Here is a 21,209-nt window from a genome sequence, read left to right as displayed (position 1 = left end):
CGATTAAATAAAGCCAAAATCCATCCAAATCCCACCAAAATCCATTACCATGACCTATCATGAGAGGAACAAATTACGTTCAGTTGCATAACATCGGTTAATGGAAACGGTCAATTCACAATACTTTTTTATCGACATTTATAAAATATTGCCAAAGTTTTGCGCAAATGGAAACGCGCTTACTGATAGATATACCAAATACTTGCAAGCACCAAAGAAATTCATACAATATTTAAGTAAAATATGAAGTGTATTTTTCTTAATGGATACACACTGACCTTAGAATCTCACACATACAGAGCGCTGGCTGAAGAATCTTGAGGTTCTCAGCTGTTAAATCACAGTACATTAGGATCAGGTCTCTGATGTCTGGATACCACTGAAGACAGTACAGCAGCACACAACAGTCTGTGCTCCTCAGGGAAACGTCAGACAGATTTATGAACCTGTGTGTTTTCAGGGCTTCCCTGACAAATCTCTCATCTTGGAGCTCATACAGACAGTGGAGAGCAAACAACAGTTCATGTCCACGATTTGTTGCCATTCTACTAACACATTCATCCAGTCTTTCTTTCAGTGTTATGTTGTGAGGAACAGTCCACTTGATCTTTTTAAAGAATGAGCTGGTCAACTCCTCATTTAAGAGACCACAGAGAAACGTCAGGATGGAAGGGATGGGATTTGATCTTGCTGGCGATGGCCTGTAGATTTTATCTCCCCATTCCACCCTGGGAAACAGTCCATGGATTTTCCACCAGGACTTTTCCTCATCCAGTAAAACATAATAAAGGGCAGTGAAGAACTCCTGAAAGCTGGAATGCATAAACCTAAACACTGGCTCCTGTTTGTCTTTTATTTTTAAACTACCTTTATACAAAAACAAAGTAGTAGCTGGATCTAAACCAGTCTTGGCTACACTCTCTTCATCAAAAAAGACCTGCTGCTTCTCCTTCCTTTCCTCTGCCAGCTGACCCAGACTCCTCAACATGGTGAGGGCAGACTGACTCTGGTCATGATGCTCCAGTAGAGTGAACACAAAGTGCACATATATGGAGGTGGTTGTCTTTAGTTCTCTCATCACATGATCATCATCTGTAAAGTGTTTCTTCAGACAAAAACAGACCATCCAACACAGTAAAGGCACAGAGCAGGCAGTCAGGAGGCTTTCATTTGTCTTCACACTCTCAAATGCATCCTTGAGGAGCTTTTCATCCTGAAAGAACTTCTGGAAGTACTCCTGCACCCCTCTCTCAGAGAAGCCCATAATCTCAGTGAAACGCTGAGGACCCTTGAGGAGATTCATCAGTGCATCAGCAGCTATAGATCTTGTGGTGACAAGCATGAATGACTCAGGCAGCAAGATTCCCTTTAACACACTCCTAAGAATGTCCATAGGTTGAGCTCTATCTGATGGATTAGTGAGTTGTAACATCGAATGACTGGGGGGATGAGATACATACTCATCAATTCCATCAATGAGGATGAGGACTTTCTCTGGTGTTAACTGTAGTATCTGTGAGATCTGATCTGATGTTAAACTGCAACTCCAGCTCAAGAGCTCATTCAAGCTCATCTTCTGAGAAAGACACTTCACCTCATCACACTTCAACAGAAAAATTACATCAAAGTTTTCAGAGTAAAATTTTCCAGATGCCCAGTCCAACATGATCTTCTGTAACATTGAAGGATTTCCCTCTTCCAGAATCTCCACTGAGAATCACAGTTTTTGGTTTGTTTCCATCACTGTCGGGACTGAACAGCTGGTCTATTCTGATGCTTTGATTCTTGTCATTTGATAACAGTTGAGATGATGGTTTTGATCCAGTAGCATGTGCAGACCTCACATGTTCACGATAGTATTGCTCATTCTGCGCTTTGCTCTTCTGAATGATCACTGGTTCAGTATAACGGCCTGCCAGCTCCACACGTTCAACAGATGGAAGATTACACTCTGTCACAAACTTACATTTATCAATGACTGATGCTTTATAGTGAAGAATTATGTCACCCCAACCTACAGAAAAACAGAACAGTACAACAGTTTTTATTGACTAAAACACACCAGAAGGACATGAACAATCAGTTTAATGGCTAACAGTTTTACTAAAACACTTGTTCGTCCTTGCTCATTTCTGTGGACAACCTGCCAAACCTACAAATCATTTTTAAGAAATATTAACATATACACTGTTACCACAAATTGGAGCATGTGTGAAAAATAAAAACAGAAATATCAAAATGAATAGCAGTGAATTCTAAAATTCACTTAACAAAGTGCCTAAACCATAGCCATGTACCTAAGCCATGTCAAACTAGATGATACAGTAAAATTAATTTATGACATGAGAATATAGAAATAAATCCTGCACAGATTTTTTTTTATTCACCTTCAATGATCTTATCTGACCAAATATATTGCAGCAATCTTTGTTTTATGAGATTTTGAAAGTTACATTATTTTAAGTACTGTCTAACTATGACTTTTTGTTAAAATACTTCAATTTACATATTTTTCAACTAATATCATTTCAGTTCAGTTCACACATTGATTTATCTTTAAACAGTATCCATTAAACAGCAGCTGTTGACATCTTTTTATGAAAAACTTCATAAAACAGTGTATCTTGACCTTCTTTACATAAGAGATTGTTATTTAACCTTCTTGTATTGCTCATTTGGGAGTCACACTCATGTTGTTTGTGGTCAAAACTGACCTGAAGACTATAACTGTACATATTTTTTATGACATTTTTTGGGTTTTTCATGTTACTAAATGTTTACATCTAAAATATGGACCATTTATTTAAAAATTATTGAGAAAAAAAAAAATCTTATTTTACTCTATTCAGTTAATGCATTTTTAAGATAAAAATTCAGCAAATGCACTTAAAATCCAAGAAAAAAAATAAAGAAAATCATCTGTAATACCATGGTGTAGCCATTAAAAGCCTATATACAGGGTATATACATAAATGTATGTGTATTCCCTTGTTAATCAAAGCAGCCAACATTTAGATTTTTGATTCTAAAAGTGTCAGTTATTGCACCATGGTTTGCTGTGATTTTTAAAATTCAAAAATTGAAAATCTAAAAATCACAGAACAAAACACCAGATGGGTTAAGAATCAGAACACACCAGTTCTTCAAAGAGCTAAAGCTCCTCTTCCTGAAATCATATAACTCAAATGCACTTTCTAACTGATCTTTCTGAAGGGCCACTGCCCTGCAAAGTTTAGCTCAAACCCTGATCAAACTCTTATTTCTATGATCCTGAAGACCTTGATGAGCTTGCTCATGTGTGTTTGATTAGGGTCAGAGCTAAACTTTACAGGGCAATTGGCCTTTAAATGCAAAATTTGAGAAACCCTGGGATATGTGATTTCAGAATCAAATATATCAGGTTTAACATACCTGGCCATTAAATCTTTCATTTCTTTTTTCTTCTGATTAAGTTTGTCTTTCCAAATGATTGTTTTCCACACAAACATTTCATGCTGCTCTTTGATGAGGGTCATCTGTACATCCCCATTTATGTCTTGTTTGATTTTGAATAAGACTGGGTGAATACTGCTTAAAAATGTAATCCCCTCTTCAGGAAGTGCACTGGCACCGGATACTTTAAGAATGTGTGATGTGTCCATTTGAATTTTCATGCTAGGGCTGGGGTGCTCAATCTCAAGGACATGAGGATTATTTGCCGTTTCTTCCTGCTCAATTTTTTCCTTTGAAAATGTATCAAAGTGGAAGAAAGTAGACATGGAGAATAAGAGGATCTTCATTTGTCATGAAGATAAGAAGATCTAAATGTTGTTCTACAGGAATGCCTTTTTCTTTAATCACTGTGGTGGGCCAAAGGATGGTTGGAGTATTTTGGCATGAAAACGAGTCAGCTCCACTGATTTCAAGATTACTACTTCATCTTTGATGCTGAGGACTTTTGCAGCATCTTTGAGAGAGGGGTCTGACTTTGCTAAACAGGCATAATGAGGCAGATGGACCTCCTCCAGTTTTCCTGAGATCATTTTCACATCAATCACAGGACCAATTCGCTCACACTGAAGCCTCTCCAGCTCTGCACTGAGAAAACATCCATCCACTGCACGGTACTGGAGAGTGACGTCACCAGCACAGACCCATCGCATTCTGGTCCTGCTGCATCCTGAACTCTGACCCTCCTTCATCTGTACAGCTTAATGGCTCCACCTGAACCCACTGATCAGAATCAACAATGTGAACACAAGACTGACACACTGGGAGTGGGTGAAGATTCAGTCCAGACGGTTCAGGCTCAGAGATGTTCAACCTGGACAGCAGAGATGATGATGATAAATGAGATGCTAAATGTATAAAAGGAAAACATACAAAATGATCATTTGACCTCACTTCTTCAGCTCTTACAAAACTTTCGGTTTGAAATGAATTTTCACTTTGTCGTAACAGCTGTGACTGCAGTCCTGTTCTTTGCACTGCCCAATGGGTTTACTGCACTTCCTCCTTAATAAAGATGGAGGAAACCAGGATAAATAAAAAGATGCAAAATATATCACCATATTCTACTTAAATCTTTTGTAGGTTTTGTCCATACTCTCACCAAGCAAAACCATAAACAACAATAGAAAAACATATAATAAAAAAGAAACTGTTTTTGTTAATATCCATAATGGTGTCGGTGCCGATAGCCTTGTGGTTAGTGCATTAAAAAAATAATTTCATACAAACCCTAATGTCACTCATGACAGTTGTGGATCTGTCAGTTTGTTTCAATGTCTCAAGTTTGTACTTTGCTGATAATCCACTCCCTTCTAACTACTGAAAATAACTTTCCTGTTAAATCTCTCCACTGTCCACTGAATAATCAAGTTTTAACAAATGTTTAATATTTATGAATAGATATAAATCTATTTTTGATAGCAATATATATATATCCATATAAATATTGGTGACTGTATTTTAAAACCACCTCCCTAAATCGCTCTAAAATGAGACTCTACATTGACTACATTGGAAAAAAAACAAAAAAAAAACACATTTTCAGTGGACCTAATGGGCCTGATTTGTAGATGAATGCATCAGTGTATATGCGCATAGTATCTTAACTAATTTATTTGTTTTGTGGGCATCCTCAAACTAACTATATTAAATGGACAGCTGTTGAGTTTATACATACCTTTCAATGATCACAGTGCAGTGTGGATCTGTCAGTGATTTCTTCAGCAACATGATTCCCTCCTCCAAAAGCAAATCAGCACAGACACTGCAATATAGTAGATAAACAAACACCAATCTTCACAATAACATACTAAAAAAGTGTTGAGTTCAGTTCTGTTCAGTTAGCCTGCAGCACACTTAATCTATTGTAACTAAACTACTATTTATTATAAACAAATCTATAATGTACAACTACAGCTTATTGTTTTAAAGAGTTCACCCTTGGTTCACTGGAGATTCAAGTTTTCCCTTTGTATGAGAAACAGACCAAAACCAAAGCCCAAATTTGTTTCATTCTGATACTTAGTCCCTTCTCTCACCCTCTTGCCATGTTCATGACAGCCTGCTGCAAATTTATGTGTAGATGATACAGTTTTGTCTCTATCACATGTGATGAAATTCAGATGTTTTTGAGGGGGGGACAGAGTGCCAAGGGCCCCCACTGAAAGTGATTTTGAGAGTGCCCTATAGCAAAATCATTGCTTTGGGCCCAGAATCCCTAGGGATGCCACTGACACCACAGTAAATGGTCTTACCTGAGCTGCTGTAGACTGGTGCAGGTCTGGACAAGGGAAATGATCCCAGAAGCCCAGCTCTCATTCAGACTGACCAGCTTCAGATCCAACATCTTCAAACCCACAGAGTGAAATGAAGACAGCAGCAAACTGACATGCTCATCAAGAGCTGAAGAACTACAATAAATATAAATGGTTGTTGAATGTATGGAGAACAGTAAATCTACTGTTGAGATAAATAAAGCAATGGCAAAATGAATATTTTTATTACTCCTCTGCTAATTTTCCTGTCTTGCTGAGTCTCTGTAAGAAGAGTGTCCAGTCAGTGCTGGATATCTCTGATTGTGGACATGTAAGACTGATGTTTAAGACTGCTGGAAATGATGGATTCTTCTCTGAGGAGTTCAAAGACAACCTGAAACAGACAGAAACACAGAGAAACATTTGATAACAGCACCGTACATGAATGATTTATGTTGCATTCTGAAACCTATTTTTTTTCTTTACGAGACTATATAATTATTCTATAAATTATTCTTTATAAGAAAGATTACAATGTATGTGCGAAAGTTTCTTACAAGACATCTCCACGAGTGATTGACAGGTTAAGTGACCATCTGGGACTCTCGGCACTGTTCTCATCCTCCTGAACTCTAGCAAGTACAAAGAAGAGATAATTTGTGTTCAAATGACTGGTTTAATATTTTTCATATTACTGTTTAGGAGGTAGGATGATGTCTTTTAAAATTACTTCAGCTCTCTCAGGATTTTTGATTCACCAAGAATCTGGATCAAATCTCCAACTTCTGACAGGTGCTCCACTGACAACCTAAACATAATATATAAGTGAATAAAAAATCTAGTGTAAAATATATTTTTTTAAATATAGTTTAAAATGCATTTGCACAAAATGTCACCTTTCCATATTATACTCAAGTTAACTTCATATTATTTCAGTTTTTAAATAAAACTGGAAAGTTTTTATAATCATTCATGTAATTTAAAAATATTATCTTTAAACAAAAAAAAATGTTATTTGCAAATATCACAAATGTATAATTCAAATGTAATTTAAACAATTACACTGAAAAAAAACATGGCCATTTTATCAGAGGTAAAATATCTATCTAATATTGTAGAGTCACATTCTATATGTGTTCTGTTAACAAGTGTTTCTCCAAACAAACACACTGACCTCATATTCTCACACATACAGAGCACTGGCTGAAGAATCTTGAGTTTCTCAGCTGTTAAATCACAGTACATGAGGTTCAGGTTTCTGATGTGTGGACAGCACTGAAGACAGTACAGCAGCACCCAACAGTCTGTGCTCCTCAGGGAAACGTTAGACAGATCTATGGATACCCAATCTCCTAAAGCTCTCCTCACAAACTCCTCATCCTGGAGCTCATACAGACAGTGGAGAGCAAACAGTTCACATCCATGCTGTTTTTTCATTGTGAGAACACTTTCCAGCAGTTTTTCCTTCAGTGTTATTGTGTGAGGAACAGTCCACTTGATCATTTCAAACAGTGAGCTGCTCGCCTTCTCATTTAAGAGACCACAGAGAAACATCATGACTGAAGGGATGGGATTTGATCTTCTTTCTGGAGATGGCCTATTGATTATACTCTTTGATTTCAGTGAGTTCAACAGCTCAGTGACTTTCCCACAGGACTCTTCTTCATCCAATAAAACATAATAAAGACCTGTGAAGAACTCCTGAAAGCTGAGATGCATAAACTTGAACACTGGCACCTGTCTGCTTTTTCTTTCCAAACTGTCTTTATACAAGAACACATTAGTAGCAGGATCTAAGCCAGTTGCAGTCAAACTCTTCTTTACAAAAAGACCTTCTTGCTTCTTCATCCCTTCCTCTGCCAGCTGACCCAGACTCCTCAGCATGGTGAGGACAGACTGTCTGTGACCATGATGCTCCAGTAGAGTGGACACAAAGTGCACATATATGGAGGTGGTTGTCTTTAGTTCTCTCATCACATGATCATCATCTGTAAAGTGTTTCTTCAGACAAAAACAGACCATCCAACACAGCAAAGGCACAGAGCAGGCAGTCAGGAGGCTTTCATTTGTCTTCACACTCTCATATGTTTTCCTGAAGAGCTGCTCATCCTGAAAGAACTTCTGGAAGTACTCCTGCACCCCTTTCTCAGAGAAGCCCATAATCTCAGTGAAACGCTGAGGACCCTTGAGGAGATTCATCAGTGCATCAGCAGCTATAGATCTTGTGGTGACAAGCATGAATGACTCAGGCAGCAAGATTCCCCTCAACAGGTTTCTAAGAATGACCATAGGTGGCGCTCTCTTGGATGGATCAGTGTGTAGTAACATGAAATGAAGGGGTGGATGAGATACATACTCATCAGTTCCATCAATGAGGATGAGGACTTTCTCTGGTGTTAACTGTAGTATCTGTGAGATCTGATCTGATGTTAAGCTGCAACTCCAGCTCAAGAGCTCAAACAAGTTCATCTCGTCAGAAATACACTTCAGCTCATCACACTTCAACAGAAAAATTACATCAAAGTTTTCAGAGTAAAGTTCTCCAGATGCCCAGTCCAACATGATCTTCTGTAACATGAAGGATTTCCCTCTTCCAGAATCTCCACTGAGAATCACAGTTTTCGGTTTGTTTCCATCACTGTCAGGACTGAACAGCTGGTCTATTTTGATGCTGTGATTCTTGTCATTTGACAACAGTTGAGATGGTGGTTTTAGTATTTCCAGTTTGCTCTTTGTGCACAGATCACTGGTTCAGTATAACATGTTCCACACATAGATTTGCTCTGTCGCAATTACATTTGCTCTTTGCTTTATCTGAATGATCACTGGTCTACAAAAAAACAGAATATAAGATGTGGTCAGATTAGCAACATTTCAGAATTTTGCTAGCAAAAAAAAAGGCTATTGTCTACTGTCAATACCACAGCGATGCGTAAAGCACAGCTCACACAACAAGCAACTTTCTGTTCTTTAGCTTGAAAATGAGTGAAATCTGCATGGGAATCTTTTTCACCCTTACACTAAGCACCTCTACAGCTTTTGGGAACAAACTTAAAAATATGAATAAAAAAATCTACCTAGTCTTTTAACAGGATTACTTAAGTAATCCTTATGTAAACATACGGACCCTTTTCACTAACTGTAATGATGCATTTCCACAGTATTCTTTTATTTTATTTTTTTAAAAATTGAATTCCCTAGTCAAAAAAACAGCATATGCTGGTAGGCATGTTTTGATGCTGGTTAGGTATGTTTTGGTGCTGGTTTAAGCTGGTCCTTTGCTGGTTTATGCTGGTCCTTGACCAGCAACATGACCAGCATAAACCAGCAAAGGACCAGCAAAAACCAGCACCAAAACATACCTAACCAGCATCACAGCATCAAAACATACTTACCAGCATATGCTGTTTTTTTCACCAGGATGAACATTCAATAGTCAATGCAGAGTAATAAAAGTCTAAGCCACATTGAGCTCTGGTAATACTCAAACCAAGACAACACATAATAAATAATGATCTCTTGAACTGTAAATCTATAAAGTGACTTATACTGATAATAATAGGGTAAACTTTCACTCACTTTTATGTCTGGTTGCTACTTTGGAACCAGGATCAGGACGCTTGTGCTTCCAACTGTAACCACCTGTTACCAAGAACCACAAGACAGGTCACATTAGACTACCCAGAATGGTAGGTTCGAACGTAATACGTAATAAAAGTCAACTTAGAATAGTATTTCAAAGAACTTTTTCATTTTGCCCTGGCTGGTTTGTTGTGCTCTGATCTCTGTATATTTTTCATCATGTATCACGTCCTTATTATTTAGTTCGCGCCGTTTCTCTCACTTACCAAAGCTGCTCATCGTGTTGGATAACACACCTTGATCCGCGAATAACAATTAAATGCCTATCAGCCAGATACTTACTTTTGACTCAAATCTAACGTGTCTAACACAGCGCAAAATACACTATATCATGGAATCAGTTACACAAAGAGCTGCAGGATTTCCGCCTTTTAAAACGAAAGCAGTTTCCGATGTTTGACAGACGTTGTCTGTCTCCAACTGATAAGGCATTAAGAGCTTACCTAAAAATAAAAATGCTGTCATCATTTACTCACTCATATTCAAACCTGTATGCCGTTATTTCTTCTGCATAATAAATAAACACAAAAGACCAAATAAAAAAAAAAACAAAAAAAAAAACAAATAGTTCTGGTTATTGCTGACTTCCATTTATTTCACTTATTTAAAAAATCTTTACACTTATTTCAATATATCTTTGAGATTGTTTTACGTACAGTTGATGACCATTTGAGTGTTGTCTGCAACTTTGATAATTCAGCATGCAAAACTACTAGTACCTAATGAGTAATCACCAGTTAATCTGGCCATGTGTTTTTCAATAAATTTTTCAGTTCTGTTCAGAAATAAATGTATCTTACATTCTAGCATTAAACACTTACATTTAATCATTTAGCATATTCCGGCTGTCCATATATACATTTGCCCATCTAAAGCAATATGTTCACTAAGAGATCTTTAAGAATCTGAACGCACCAGTTCTTCAAAGAGATGGGGCTCTTCTTCCTGAAGAATTACAATGAATTTACCTTTTGCATTCACACCACTTGAATGCACTGTGGAGCAGATCTTTCTCATACTATCCTGACTGGTCAAATTAGTATGTGTGATTTCAGAATATAGTTCATCATAAATTATTCTCTGCTCATGCAGTTTATCTGCAATGCTCTTCACATTTTTAACTCTTTTAATGAAAGCCAATCTGTGTTTCTCAAAAAATTGAGCTTTATCAAACTCAGAATTCTGTTGTGGCTCATATTGAACTTGCCTTGGATTTACTGGGGCAAATTCATCTTTCCATATTGTGGCCTTCCACACAGACTTCTTGTCTTCCTCTCTGATAAGATTCATTTGTACATCATCATGCTGATGTTGTCTGACTTTAAAGAAGTTTGGATCAATATCTGTTCTAAATGAAATCCCTTCTACGGGATGGACAGATGCACCAGGAACCTCAAGAAGGTGAGGTGTTTTCAACCGAAATGGTCTGTTAGGTCTGGGATGGCTGATCAAAAGACTTGATTTTTCATTCTGCTCAACTTTTTCTTTTGAACAAGTGTCATTCACTGGAAAAAAGTAGATGTGAAGAATGAGAGGGTCTTTACACCGCATGTAGAGAAGAAGGTCACAGTGTTCTTCCCACTTTATGAACCAGCTTATAATTAGAGTTGTAAGAGAGAAGGATGGTTGGACTATTTTGGCATAATAACGGGTCAGCTCTACAGATTGTAAAGATATTCCTTCATCTCTTTTGGTGAGGAGCTTCACAGCATCTCTGAAAGCAGGGTCTGACTCTGCTAAACAGGCGTAATGAGGCAGATGGACCTCCTCCAGTTTCCCTGAGATCACTGTCACATCAATCACAGGACCAATTCGCTCACACTGAAGCCTCTCCAGCTCTGCTCTGAGGAAACGTCCATCCACTGCACGATACTGGAGAGTGACGTCACCAGCACAGACCCATCGCATTCTGGTTCTGCTGCACTCGAATCGACCTGCCGAAGTGCTGATCCTGAACTCTGACTCTCCTTCATCTGTACAGACTGACGGCTCCACCTGAACCCACTGATCTGAATCAGCAATGTGAACACAAGACTGACACTCTGGAAGTGGCTGAAGATTCAGTCCAGACAGACTAGGCTTAGAGATGGTCAGCCTAGAAAATAGAGATAATGATAAATGAAATAACTAATGTATGAAAGATAACATATAAAAAAAAAATATATGAAATAAAAAATGATCTCACTCTTCTAGCTTTTCCAAAACCTTTGGTTTGAAGTGAATCTCCACTTTCTCATTACAGCTGTGACTCCATTTTTCTTCTTTGGGTTTGCTGTTCATCCTTCTTGATAACAAGGGAGGAAACCAGAGTAAATAAAAAGATGCCAAATATATTACCAATATGATTTTTAATCTTATGTAGTAAACAAGTAAACTGTGTTTTTGTTAGGTTTGTTCCAATATATTGAGTATATATTTTAAGACTGGCAATTAATGACAATAAAATAACTTCAGAAAATGTATGTTTCAACTAATAAAGGTGTGGTGGTAAAGAAAATTCTGGCCTATTTTATAACTAATTTTTAAAAGATCTTTTTTTTTCGCTACAGTACATAACTACTAAATGGAATAACATTTCAGAAAGAGATTAGATATTCTTAGTAACAGAGGTTTCAGTGGTTTCTATTAATATATCTACACTGTATAAGCAACTTTTTTGGTGGCTAAAATCGACTGAGCCTGCTAAAACAATTTATCACAGAATAAAGTCAAATGCACAGCTACTGAGCACACAAACCCTTCAATGATCACAGTGCAGTGTGGATCAGTCAGTGATTTCTCCAGTAACATGAGTCCATCCTCCAAAAGCAATCCAGAGACACTGACACTACAACATTGAAGTTACACAAATCAAACTGTCAAATGTCAAAATGTGTTTTGTATAAGAACAATCTTTCAGAGCAAACCATTGAATTACATAGAGAAAATGTTTTATCATTTTACTGTAAGTATTATTTATGATGAACAAATCTATGTGGATTGACTGCATTTAGACTTATAGGGATACTCTATCCAGTAATTAATAGTCTGTTCTGTCAGTCATCATTTACTCATGCAAATCATCTTACCTGAGCTCTTGTAGACTGGTGCAGTTCTGGACAAGAGAAATGATCCCAGAAGCCCAGCTCTCATTTAGACTGACCAGCTTCAGATCCAACATCTTCAAACCCACAGAGTGAAATGAAGACAGCAGCAAACTGACATGCTCATCAAGAGCTGAAGAGCTGGCAAAATATATTTGACCACAACATGTTTGAATAACAGCAAATCTACTCATTCAATTAAATAAAATAAAAAATAAAATTAATGTTGTCTTACTCTTCTGCTACTTTTCCTGCCCTGCTGAGTCTCTGTAAGAAGAGTGTCCAGTCAGTGCTGGATATCTCTGATTGTGGACATGTAAGACTGATGTTTAAGACTGTTGGAAATGATGGATTCTTTTCTGAGGAGGTCAAAGACAACCTGAAACAGACACAGAGATGCAGAGGAACATTTGACAACAGCACTGTACACTCACTGTGAATGATAGCAAGTATATAAGAAAGATTATGTTGTGCAATAGTTTCTTACAAGACATCTCCACAAGTGACTGACAGGTGAAGTGACCATCTGGGACTCTCAGAACTGTATTCATCCTCCTGAACTCTACCAAGTCAGAAAAAAAGAGATAATCTAAATAAACAACTAGTACATTATTATATTTAAAATGCCAATAAGTAAATTTACTTCAGCTCTCTCAAGATTTTTGCTTCACCAAGAATCTGGATCAAATCTCCAACTTCTGACAGATGCTCTACTGACATCCTTGAGTCAAAAACAAAAATAATTTATATTAATATAATATAATGTAATGTAATGTAATGTAATGTAATGTAATGTAATGTAATGTAATATAATATAATATAATATAATATAATAACACTTATATAATGGTAAATGTTTTACAACATTTTTAAATTAAAGTAGGCAGTGACATAAACATGACATATGGGTAAATAAATAAAAGGATGACTAATATCTGAGAAATAAAGAAAACTCTTGCATGTGCATAGAAATATCATTATTCTATTCATGTTAAAAATGTCAAGTCATAACATAGATCAATACAGACGAACAATTGCAAGTGTAAAAACAATTGCAAATACATACAACAAAAAAAGATGTAAAATATACATTAAATAAGATAACATAAAATGCAACTTATATGTTAAAAAGAATGTTTCTTTATACAAGCAGCACTAACCTCATATTCTCACACATACAGAGCACTGGCTGAAGAACCTTGAGTTTCTCAGCTGTTAAATCACAGTACATGAGGTTCAGGTTTCTGATGTGTGGACAGCACTGAAGACAGTACAGCAGCACCCAACAGTCTGTGCTCCTCAGAGAAACGTTAGACAGATCAATGAAACTGTGTGTTTTAAGAGCTTCTGCAACTAATCTCTCATCCTGGAGCTCATATAGACAGTGGAGAGCAAATAACTCTAATCCATACTGCCGTGTCATTGCAGGAATCTTTTCCATCACCTTTTTCTTTAGTTGCTTTTTCTTCATTTTTATGATTTGAGGAACAGCACACTTGATCTTTTCAAAGACTGAGCTGCTCACCTTGTCATTAAAGAGACCACAGAGAAACATCATGACTGAAGGGATGGGATTTGACAGCCTACCTCTAAAAATCAGAGATGACCTGTAAATTATAGCCTCAGATTCCATCAAGTTAAACAGCTCACTGATTTTACACCAGGACTCTTCTTCATCCAGCAAGACATAATAAAGAGCAGTGAAAAACTCCTGAAAGCTGAAATGCTTATACAACTTGAAGAACTGTTCATATTTATACAAGAATGGAGTAATAGCAGGATCTAAGCCAGTCTTGGCCACACAGTTTTCATCAAAAAGGACTTGTTGCTTCTTCACCCCTTCCTCTGCCAGCTGACCCAGACTCCTCAGCATGGTGAGGACAGACTGACTCTGGTCATGATGCTCCAGTAGAGTGGACACTAAGTGCACATATATGGAGGTGGTTGTCTTTAGTTCTCTCATCACATGATCATCACGTATAAAGTGCTTCTTCAGACATAAACAGACCATCCAACACAGCAAAGGCACAGAACAGGCAGCCAAGAGGCTTTCATTTGCCTTCACACTCTCATATGATTTCCTGAAGAGTTTCTCATTCTGAAAGAACTTCTGGAAGTACTCCTGCACCCCTCTCTCAGAGAAACCCACAATCTCAGTGAAACGCTGAGGTCTTTTAAACAGATTGCTTAATTCAGCAGCAACTGTGTATCTAGAGGTGACAATCACAGGTGACTCAAGTAGCAACAGATCCCTTAGCAGGCAGTTAAGAATGTCCATAATTGGGGCTTTCTGGAATGGATCAGTGGGCGATGACATTTGAATGTGTGGATTGTATGAGAACTCATCTATTCCATCAATGAGGATGAGGACTTTCTCTGGTGTTAACTTCAGTATCTCTAAGATCTGATCTGATGTTAAACTGCAGCTCCAGCTCAAGAGCTCATTCAAGCTCATCTCCTCAGAAATACACTTCAGCTCATCAAACTTCAGAAGAAAAACTGCATCAAAGTTTAAAGTGTAAAGTTCTTCAGAAGCCCAGTCCCACATGATCTTCTGTAGCATTAAGGTTTTCCCTTTTCCAGAATCACCAACAAGAATAACAGTTTTTGGTGTGTTTCCATCACAGTCGGGACTGAACAACTGATCTATTCTGATGCTGTGATTCCTGTCATTTGATAACAATTGAGATGATGTTCCCGTTCCAGAAGCGTGCACAGACTTCACATATCCTTGACAGTATTTCTCAGTCTGCTCTTTGCTCCTCTTTATGAGCACTGGTTCAGTATAATGGGTGGCCAGATCCACAAGTGCATCAGGTAAAAGATACTTCATCCAAAGCTTACATGAATCCGATAATTTCTTGTACCTAGGTAAGAGTACTAAAGGAAGCATAAAACACTGGTAAACATCACTGACTTTCATGTTCATTTTCACTTAAAAACACACACTTAATTAGATGTTCATAGATGTCTATTGTTTTATATGTAGCTAGTTACAAATACTATAGACACCTTAAAATTTAAAATACTTTATAATTTTAAAATATATTTACTATACTTATAGCCTATATTGTTTTTATAAATGAGTATTGTTAACAATCAGAATTACTGTGAAGTAGATAGCAAACGTTGTATCACTATAAACTAACACTATGAACTAGTGTTTTTTTTTTCTTACTACTGCTAGCTAGTAAATTACACTCTGCAATATGAAAAGACACACCAACAAATCTGTTGTGTTGCCCTAAAATATTATGCTAGGTTAAAATCACTAGATGTCGCTAATAACCTGGAGTGTGGAGAGCGCAAAAGAGAATGAAAAAAAAGATTTGTGACTAAAACAAAATTCCCACTCTTTTTGCTTTATATCTATTAATGTCTTTTTATTTTTTAAAAAACAGGATTTTTTAAAGTCCTGGGCCCTCAAATATGGTTAACTGGAAGCATTTCTGAATGCAAATGACCATGATCGTGAACGAGCATGGTCCTTAAGAACATGTGGGATTTATCGACAATGATAACTTACTGGTGTGTGTAAGAAACACGTGTGCACGTTTGATAAATTCAGATTTTTTTGTACTTACACACATTCTAAATTTCATTCGTAGGACAACATATAGAGTCTTTTCTATGCACTGTTGATAAATGAGGACCCTGGTGTCCTCTACAGAGCATGTAGCATAACATATGAATAAAATCTCATTTTTCAAAAATTTTATCTATTTATTTATTTATTTATTTTTCTTATGCTCAAAACTATATAATGACATAAATAAAAATACTAAAACCTCAGTAGTTTTTTTTCCTGGTAGTCAGGAGGATAGGTATAACAATAAATATAATACTCTTGGAATAAAATAATATATTTTATTAAATCACATCAGTGTTTCAAGCCGGAAAAAAAAAAAAAAAAAAAAAAAAACATTTATTGTTTAACAAAAATTATTCACAGAAATGTGTAAGAGTTCATCTGTTAATATGCAAAAAATAATAATAAATAAATAAATAAAAAATTTAAAAAAAAGAGGCTAAATTGGTACAAAACCACTTTGGGATAAGGAACATTACCAACTGATTTAACCATTTTCACTCTTTTGTGTAGTTAATCTCTGCTTTGATGTACTAGATGTTCTGTGAGTTAGTCTGGAATGACTAATTTAGCACCTTGTGTCACTTGGCTGTACACCATAGCATATTACTTTTATCAGCCGAAGTAATTGAGTAGCTTTCGCTATTCTGAATTCAGCCATAGATTTACTTAATCATGATAAATTGTTTTAACTTACCATTTTTACATAATGCAATACTCTTTTCTGAAAGTAATAGTAAATAACATTACCAGGTAAACTACACATTTCGTCTAGTTCATCTTCTATTTCTGTAAGTTGATGTGCCACAAATTCCATGAAAGCACTTTCAGTTGATGAGTCTGCAGCGCTCCAACCTGTAGTCAGGGAAACATATCAGCCTCTCTGAAGCAGCAGTCTTTGCATATCTTTGCATACTTGTGCAAGGAAATTAACATAGAAGAAAAGCAGTTCTAGTGACAACATCATTAAATCCCAAAGAAGAGGCTCTGATGACATTCCCTAGCTGGATATTTATTTGCAGAGGCCCTAGGGGGCATAGCTTGTGGTTGTGGTAACATACACAGGTGTGATGTCTCAAAGCGCCCTTTAAAGTGACATCACAGGCATGTTATGCACGGTATTAAAAACTGCTGTACCTGTAAAAAATACAGTACCTTTAATTCTACAGAGAGTGGCCATAATTACTGCAAATACAATGATATTGCATATCTACATTAAATTCTAGAAAAGTTAATTTTATAAGGCTATAACCATATTCCCAAAAGTTATTCCTACTGTAAGTGTTGTAATCTGCTATAAGTATAATTATAAATACAATGCTCTTGGAATAAAATAATGTATTTAATTACAACTAAATCCCATCAGTGTTTCGAGTAAAAAACATTCATTGTTTAACATTCACAGAAATGTGTAAGAGTTCATCAGTTAATATGAAAAAAAAGGCTAAATTGGGATAAGGAACATTACCAGATGGTTTATCCATTGTCAGCCTTGTGTCTAGTTCATCTCTGCATTGATGTATTAGATATTCTAGCTGTTCTATGACAGCACTATCACTCAGCACTGCAGCACTCGAACCTGTAATCAGGTAGAAAAAAAATCAGCCCAACAGAGCCAGTGGTATGAATTAGATACATTTTACCTTGAAGAATGTGCAAGGAAATTATTGTAGAAAAAGAGCAGTGCTAGTGATAACATCATCGATTCCCGTGAAGAAGCTGATAACATGCCCTAACTGGATGTTTCCTTGTAGGGGGCATAGTCTGTATTATAGGCTACAGTTTATAATAGGGAAAACTTATGGGAACACGGTTCAATACACTTGGGATCTTTGTGTCTTTGCTTGCTTTTATTGCCATACCAGCATCTATGGATATTTTAATGTCAAGATGTATTTTAAAAGAATGTATTTTAAGGCATATTTAGCATATTTTATTGATCACATAGTTTTACATAATGCAATACTCTTTTCTGAAAGTAATAGTGAATGACATTACCAATGGATTTATCCATTTTCAGCACTCTGTCTAGTTTGTCTCCTAGCTGTGTTATTTTTTGTACTAGAGATTCCATGACAGCACTTTCAGTCGTTGAGTCTGCAGCGCTCCAACCTGTAGTGAGGGAAAAATATCAGCCTCTCTGAACCAGCAGTCTTTTCATACATTTTACTTTAAAGGATGTGCAAGGAAATTAATGTAGAAAAAGAGCAGTGCCTGAAAAGCAGTACTAGTGACAACATCATCAAATCCTGAGAAAGGGACTCTGATGACATTCCCTAGCTGGATATTTATTTGTAGGAGGCATAGCTTGTAGGTAGCCGTAACTTGTGGGACGCAATTCGAAACACTTGGGATTAGGTACTAGACTAGCATAGCATACTATACCTACTAGTATGCTATTCTGAATTCAGCCATACATTTACTTACTCATTGTAGTGCTAATGATTAATACAGGCTTATGAGAAATTGTGCAAACTTAGCAGGTTTTTATTCTTCACATAGTATTACATAATGCATCCTCTCTGAAAGAATCAGCAAATTACATTACCTGTTAAATATGTATCTCTTTTCAGCTTATTGTCCAGTTCCACTTTGAATTGATGTAACTGATCTAACAGAGATTTCATGACAGCAGCGGTCCAACCTGTAGTCAAGGGGAAAAACACAGTCCAACAGAACCATTGGATTGAATCACATGCATTTTACTTAGAAGGATGTGTAAGGAAATTCATGTAGAAGAGCGGTTCTAGTGACAACAGTAGCAGTAAATTGTGGGGATGTGGTTTGTAGTACTATGAGACAGAGTTCAGTACACTTGGGATTGGGTGCTATATGCTGAATAGCATAGCATATTACTTTTACTAGTAAGAGTAATACAGTAGTATGCCATTCTGAACTCAGCCACAGATTTACTTAATCATGTTAAAGGTAGGCTAATGATTAACATTACATTCACATTTATTTATCTGGCAGGTGCTTTTATCCAAAGCAGCTTACAAATCAGAAGAACAATAATATAAGTGCTAGCATTAACAGGTCAAGCGTCAATGAATAATACACATTTTTTGAAAATGGCTATAAGGACTCAGCTGATTGACTTGAAACTGGCAAGACATTCTACCAATAGGGTACAGTCAATGTCCAGGTCTGTGAAAGTGATTTTGTGCCTCTTTGGGATGGCATCACAATGCTTCTGGAGGGCACATATGTCTGAATTAGTGAGTTTATGAATGGGGTGCAAAGCTAGTGGTTGTTTTGTAGGCAAACATCACTGCCTTGAATCTGATGGGAGCTGCTTGGTAGCCAGTGCATATTAGTGAACAAAAGTGTGACGTGTGCTCTTTTCAGCACGTTAAAGACACTCTTTCTGGCACTTCTGGATTAGTTGCAACAGTTTGATAGTACATGCTGGAAGGCCTACCAAAGGAGCATTACAATAATTCAGCCTGGACAGAACAAGAGCTCGGACAAGGAGTTGTGTAGCATAGTCTGATAGGAAGGGGCTGATCTTTCTTATGTTGTACAAGGCAAATCTGCAGGAATGCACAGTTCTAGCAATGTGGTCTGTAAAGTTTAAGTGCTCATTAATCACAACTCCAAGGTTCCTGGCTCTCCTAAATGGAGTTATGGTTGATGCATCTGGCTGGATGGAGTAGTTGTGATGAAGCATTGGGTTGCCCAAAATCACAAGCAGTTCTGTCTTGGCAGGGTTGAGTTGAAGATGATGCTCCTTCATCCAGCAAGAAGTGTCTACTGGACAAGCTGAGATGCCAGCAGCTATGGCCGAATCAAAAGCCATGTCTCTGAATGACAGATCCTAGTGATGCCATGTAGACAGAGAAGAGGTCCAAGCACTGAGCCTTAAAGCACCCCAGTAGCCAGGCAGAAACTAAAAAGTTTGACCTCAATGCAAATAAATAGGTATATTCATTTATTTAAAGTATTTTTTTAAAACAATTTACAGAAAATAGAACATTATTGTAACAGTTCTATTGTATTTAGGCCTAAATTAATATAACCTGCAACGCATTCCGAATTGGTTAATCTGTCTTCAGTATTTTCACACAATTAGTCTTCAGTGGTCTGAGCTGTATTGTTGCAAGTGCCCAAAGGGGAACTCTGAGCCAGACCAATTGCTTTTGCAAGCAAGACTCTCAGTGCATCATAGTGCAGATATCCAACTCAAAGACTCAAATTTATGGCTCTAAAGTGGAGTGTCTGTGAGAAGTTCAGCCACTGGCTGAAAAGCCACAAATTCACCATCTGGACAGATAATAACCCTCTTACTAAGCCAAAACTTGATGCATATGAGGTGAGATGGGTTCTAAAACTTGCGTCAGACACATTTAAGCTGAAGCACTTGCCCAGAAAAGCGAATGTGGTAGCAGACACCTTGAGCCGCGACCCCTTTGTTAAGCCAATTGGGCAGAGACTGTTGAATGAGCTGTATTCTTCTTAATGGAGGAGGCGTGCCAACAGGAAGATCCAAAATAAACAAAATAAATACAAATGAAATTAAACGTTGGCCACTTATAAAGATTGGACATATTTTCTTTTCAACTTTAGTCAGTTAAATAAAGGTTAAAGAGAATGAACAGATAACATATTCTTGATTTTATGGCATTTCATGAAACGTTCCAACTTTTCTGGAATTGGGGTTGTATCATGATTTGGGTCTGTTTTGCTGCATTTGGGTCAGGACGACTTGCCATCATTGATGGAACAATGAATTCTAAATTATACTAGGAAATTCTAAAGAAAAATGTCAGGATATCTGTCCGAGAACTGAATATACTCTGTTTGCAGTGCGTATACAGGTCATATTGTTTTCTGTACCTAACGGTTTAGAGCAGGGGTGCCCAAACTTAGTCTGCATTTCACAGTCAACATGTGGCTTGTTGGCTAGGTTTAAAACAAGGAAAAGTGCACACTTAGATAAACAAGGGAACATAATAGATGCACCTGTGGAGGTATAAAAATGAAGTTCTTTAAAGGGCTAGTTCACCCAAAAATAAAGTTTTGAAAAATAGAAATGAAACTGCAGTCAGGAATTCAAGTCAGAGACGGAAGAAAGGAAAGAGACATTAGAAAGTCGAGGCATAATGTTCAATCTGTGGAGTGAAGAAAGGATGAGAGGAGAAAAATATAGAT

General features: G+C 37.0%; 1 protein-coding gene across 1 annotated transcript in view; it reads right to left on the bottom strand.

Moving 5' to 3' along the window:
- The window catches only part of LOC127181924 (NACHT, LRR and PYD domains-containing protein 1 homolog), a 28,534-nt gene that overhangs the window by 6,299 nt on the left and 1,026 nt on the right, over positions 1 to 21,209 (bottom strand). The window contains exons 2-10 of the mRNA XM_051136945.1: positions 18,607 to 18,702; positions 18,057 to 18,170; positions 17,527 to 17,637; positions 16,809 to 16,913; positions 13,630 to 15,349; positions 13,113 to 13,190; positions 12,957 to 13,031; positions 5,995 to 6,138; positions 5,745 to 5,900 (exon numbers count right to left, since the gene is read on the bottom strand). Of these exons, the coding sequence (XP_050992902.1) occupies positions 5,745 to 5,900; positions 5,995 to 6,138; positions 12,957 to 13,031; positions 13,113 to 13,190; positions 13,630 to 15,349; positions 16,809 to 16,913; positions 17,527 to 17,637; positions 18,057 to 18,170; positions 18,607 to 18,702 (2,599 nt within the window). The remainder of the gene's footprint in view (positions 1 to 5,744; positions 5,901 to 5,994; positions 6,139 to 12,956; positions 13,032 to 13,112; positions 13,191 to 13,629; positions 15,350 to 16,808; positions 16,914 to 17,526; positions 17,638 to 18,056; positions 18,171 to 18,606; positions 18,703 to 21,209) is intronic.

The sequence above is a fragment of the Labeo rohita genome, chromosome 2 (genome assembly GCF_022985175.1).
Source record: "Labeo rohita strain BAU-BD-2019 chromosome 2, IGBB_LRoh.1.0, whole genome shotgun sequence".
NCBI lineage: Eukaryota > Metazoa > Chordata > Actinopteri > Cypriniformes > Cyprinidae > Labeo > Labeo rohita.
This window is presented reverse-complemented; position numbering and strand designations above follow the sequence as displayed.